The sequence below is a fragment of the Nothoprocta perdicaria genome, unplaced genomic scaffold (assembly GCF_003342845.1).
Source record: "Nothoprocta perdicaria isolate Ctin4 unplaced genomic scaffold, notPer1 scaffold_54, whole genome shotgun sequence".
NCBI classification, from domain to species: Eukaryota; Metazoa; Chordata; class Aves; order Tinamiformes; family Tinamidae; genus Nothoprocta; species Nothoprocta perdicaria.
Window position 1 is genome coordinate 137,092 of NW_020455799.1, and position 4,836 is coordinate 141,927.

Consider the following 4,836-nt stretch of genomic DNA (forward strand, 5'->3'; position numbering starts at 1 on the left):
TCCCGGATGTCCCGTGCAGCGGCCGCGCCACCCCCGGACCCTTTGTGAAAGAGTCCTAAGGCGAGCCCACATTTCCAGTCTCCTTAAAGCCCCTCCTGCCCTGCCAGCAGCGCTGCGACGCCGAGCGAGCTGAGGGCGCTGCTGTGCGCGGCCACTGCGCGCACCCGTGCGGGAGCGGGGTGTCGTGCGCGTCTCGGAGAGTGTCCTGGCTCGCTCCCTTAGATCTTCCCTTGCACTTCCCTCAGCCCCTCTGTTTTCGGGCGCCTTCTCTGTCCTGGGTTTCGCAGGGCTGCATGGTCTCGAGGAAAGTGCCCTCCCCGGATAAAGCACCCGGGTCCTCGGCCTGCCCCACATCGCCCGCAGGCACCGACCACTTTTCAGTCCTTCACCTTTATTTATTTTCCCCCCTTCTTCTGTCTCCTCTCTTTTTCTGAAGGCGCCACCAGCTCAGCGCCCTGCAGCTCTTCATGTGCCGCCTGGTTCCCTCTGCCTCCCCCGGCCTCAGCCCTTCTGGGCAGGACCAGGCCTCCCTGGTCAGCCTAGCGCCYGCGGGACGCATGTTTAGAAGCCGAAGCAATGCCTTTGATTGAGCTCTCGCAGAAAATCCTGCTGCAAAATAATAGTAAAAATAATAATTTCCAAAAACATATCCCATTAGGAAATGACAGTTCGGTTCCTCGACGATGCGGCTTTCRCTTTTATTGCTGCAGCTCCAGAAAGGTGGAGGAGGAAGGATGATGTCTGAGAAAGAGCCCCTTGCCTTTCCCGGTGCCTCAGAGCCGGGGAGCAACGAATATCGCAGCGCTTCCCTTCCCCGGGGGGGAGGTGGGCGATAAACCTSAGCAGAGCCGGCAGCTGCCAACCAGGCCCCCGCACCACCCCCGGATCCTGCTCCTCCGGATCCCCCGGATCCTGCCGCTCTCCCGACTCCACCGGGACAGGTCCGGGAGGGTCTCTGAGTCCCAGAGTCCCGGAACCGCACGGAGCCCCTCTCAGCCCCGCATAGCGTCACCGTGACGTCACAGAGCGCCCCCGGGCCTCACAGTGACTCTATGACGTCACAGAGCCCCCCATGGCAAATCCGAGCCAAACAACCCAAAACTTCCCCTCCTTAAAAAAGAAACAAACAAAAAACCACCAACGACCTAAAAAATCCGCCTCACACTTGCATTAAAGACAAAAATGCCTCTCCCCCCGCCAAGAAAAATAATATATAGAGAGATAAATATTCGTAATATATAGTATACATAATATATATTATGTATAATACATATCGTATATTATGTATAATATATATACAAGCGCATAATCACATAATACATTATATATACATATAAGTGTGTGTGTGTGTATATATATATATATATATACACATATGTACGCACATTTGTCTCTACAACGGTAATTGGTCACTTCCTTCCCCAAGGTGCAACTTCGCATAGTCAAATCCGGAACTTGTCAGCGGCACCGTTATAAAAGAGGAGGGRAAAAGGRAAAAAATGTGGAAAARTAAAAAAAAATAAAGAAAAGGCGACGGCTGCATCTCAAGTCTCAAGGCGAGGAGAGGCGCAGACAGTGACTGCCTTTGAGCGGGGCATAAGAAGCCAGAGTAGCTTCCTCAACCCTCTCCTCTGGTCAACAGATTGACGTGGTTACAAACCATAGCAAACATTTTATTTACAGGAGTTATATATATATAATATATATATATATTTATATATTTTGTCAGTGCAGTATTTCTTGGCCGGATTATTCAAAGCAACACGTTGAAACCAATGAGGACATCGGCAAAATACTTCACATTGTAAAAATGTCTGGGGCGGGGGGCAGGGGGTTTCAGAGCGCATTCCCCGAGTCCCGCGCTCCGACTTCCCTGGAGAGAACAAGAGGCGGGCGGGGAGTGGATAGGGTGGAAGGAGAATAAAATTAAAAAAAAAAAAAAAGAAAAAAGGAAAAAAAGAAAAAAAAAAGGGAAATTAAAAAGAGGGAGAAGTCCTGCTCTGCCGCCTCTCGCACAACCGTCCGTGTTCGGAGCTGCCTGAGCGCCGCAGGTCGCGCCGGGCCGGGCGCGGGCAGAGGCAGGGGGGTCYCGTTGCGCCCCTCGAGCTCCGCGGCCCGCGGGCGGCTCGGGGCACGCGCCGTACCGCGCGCGGAGGCGCCGGGCCGCCCCGTCTATAGCGCGGGCGGTGGCTCGGGGCTGGYGGCGGGCGGCGGCGGCTCCGCGAGGCCGGGGCCGCTCTGGGGCTGGCTCCGCTCGGCGCCCTCAGTCCTTTCCGTGTCGCTGGGCACCATGTCGAGGGAGTCCGCGTCGCTGCTGTCGCTGTCGCCCTCGGAGCGGCTGGGGCTGCGCTCGGGCTCTCCCGGGGCCACGGGCGGCGCTCCGGCCCGCTCGGCCGCCGCCTCCTTGTCCTTGTCCTTCTGGGCCTGCGCCTCCTTGGAGTGCCGCCACTTCATGCGCCGGTTCTGGAACCAAACCTTCACCTGCGGCACCGYGCCGCTTCAGAGTCGGGACGGGACAGGCCGAACCGGCCCGAAATGGGCCCGCCCCTCCACACTGCCCCACACCGCTTCACATTGACCCGCACGGACCCSCACCGTCCCGAATCGACCCGCACTGTCCCATGGCCGCCTCCGCCCTGAGGGGGCCACGCAGAGCGCCGGCCCTACGGGCAGCGCGGGCAGCAGAGCAACCACCAGCCCCGTTTTCCGCAGCCCCCACCCTAAGGCTACTGTCCCCCTCGCTTCCTTCTTTGCATGTTTAAATACAGCAGCGTTTGTTTATTCCTTGTTTTCATTTTCTCTCTCTCTGCGCGCTCTCTCTCTCCTTTTTTTTTTTTTTTTTTTTTTTTTTTCTCTCTCTCCTCTCTGCTTCTTCTTCCAGGAAACCCACTCTTGCTCAAGAAACCGCAGCATTATACAATTCTGCGAGCTGCGGGCCCTCAATAGTGGAATCATTGCGGAGTGGCTCTTAATGATTCCGTTTGAAGAGAAGTTTTCACTTCTCCAGAACTAGGGATTTCACAATGCAGGGAGAGATTTTTTTTTAAGGGCATTAAAAATAGTGAGTTTGTTTCTACTTCCTTTGACCTAAACTGCCTCCTACAGAGAGCTGCACTTCACTAAAGTGCATTTTGATGATCTCCTCTCTGCGACTTCTCGCTTGTCTTTGGCAGAGGGTGCCAAAACATACGCGAAGAGCCCTTGGGCGAAATCTTCGCTTTAGGACAGGGTAGTTATTCCTTCYATGAAACGCTAATATGTGACAGTACAGGCCCTCATAAAAATAAAAATAATTATTAATAAYAACTATATTAATATAGACGTTTAATGTGGGAGTGCAGGTAACTCCGTCAGGCCGAGATCCTACTTCTAATGGAATCCCCCCCACAAAAAATTAAGGAAAAGTAATTCCTCCTCCTGCTAATATTCACCTACACAAAACTGGAAGTAAAGGAGGAGTGTATTAAAGAAAAAGAAAAGGAAAAAAAAAAAAAGAAGAAGAAGAAGAAGCATTTCTTACTTGAGCATCTGTGAGCCCCAGCATTGCCGCGAGTTGCTTTCTGTCCGGTTTGGTGACATATTTCTGGATTTCGAACCGCTTTTCTAAGCCTTTCCTCTGCAGGTTGGAGAAAACTGCCCTGGACCAGGAGCGTTTCCTCTTGTACGTCTGAGGCAGCGTGTCCTTGGTTAAAACCGCGTACGGACCTGGCGTTGGGGACGAGACACAGGGAGGGAGAGGGGACAGGGGAGTGTGCTATTAGCCTCGAGGCCTCGCAAGAAGCAGTAAAAAGGCTCAAGCAGCGTCGCGGCGCGCAGGGAAGGCCCTGCCTGCCGCCTGGGTGCCGTTTCTGACAGCGGGTGTTTGCTCGGAAAAGGACGGCGCGTTTTGCACACTCGGATATTTTCCTTTCCCGCCCCGGGAAGGCCTCCCCCGGCCTGCCCTGAGCGCGGGGGAAGAGGGGGTCGCAGGGGAGGGGATGTACCTGGAAAAGTGTCTTGAAACTGGTGCTGCACTGAGCTCCTGGGGGTTGTGTTTAAGGGAGCCAGGATAGCAGAGGCCTCGTTAATGGGCTCTAGAGACGCGAAGAACTGGCTGGCGGAGGGCTGCAAGCTGGGGAGATGAACCCCGCTTGGGCGGCCGGCAGTTAATAAGGAGGTCAGATCTGTGAGCACAGGAACAAGGAGAGCTCTGTTAGACCCGCACTCGGACCTCCCCCCACGCGTCTAGGCACAGGTCTGGGCTCCCCTGAGGCCTGGGGCGCGGGGACACGAGGGTGACCGGGGGAGCCTCCGCCGAGGGCATCGGGCCCTAATGTCCTTCCCGGGGGATGCAGGGACCTGGCGCTGGGTTTGCTCCCTGCGCCGGGATGTTTGCGGGATGTGGGACAGGAGAGATGGCAGCAAAAGGGGCCCTGCGACCTGGGGGAACTCTGGCCCGCCTGAGAGGCTGTACTGCGCCCCGCTCGCTCTTTTTACACCTTCACTATTTTTTTTTATCTGTGAGGCGCAGCCTTAACTGCAGGCGGGACCGACGGCTATTTCAGCGGACGCTCTTAGAAAAAGCCCATTTGTAGCGATAACCGCGACAACCTTCCTGGGCTGCTTCAGCAAAGTTTTAAATGAATGCGTAATTACAATTAAACTATAACGATAGCAACAAGGAAGCAAGGAGAGCGCTAGCAGGGGGAGCGTGCGAGCCGGTTCCTCTACCTCTCAGCGTGTTGCCCTCCTTGACTTTGGGGTCGAACTCGGCCGAGAGGATGCGATCGATGCCGAACTTGAGGTCCTTGCTGGCGGGCGCGGGCGCCGCGCCGTGCGTGTGGCTGCCGGGCCCGC

General features: G+C 55.3%; 1 protein-coding gene across 1 annotated transcript; it reads right to left on the bottom strand.

Moving 5' to 3' along the window:
• Positions 1 to 2,172: 2,172 nt before the first annotated feature.
• On the bottom strand, positions 2,173 to 4,834 carry HLX (H2.0 like homeobox; the record flags this gene model as incomplete). The annotated part of the gene is made up of 4 exons (XM_026048391.1): positions 2,173 to 2,481; positions 3,521 to 3,705; positions 3,984 to 4,163; positions 4,711 to 4,834. Coding segments are annotated over 4 exons (798 nt in total), but the record flags the coding sequence as incomplete, so codon positions are not given.
• Positions 4,835 to 4,836: the final 2 nt, after the last annotated feature.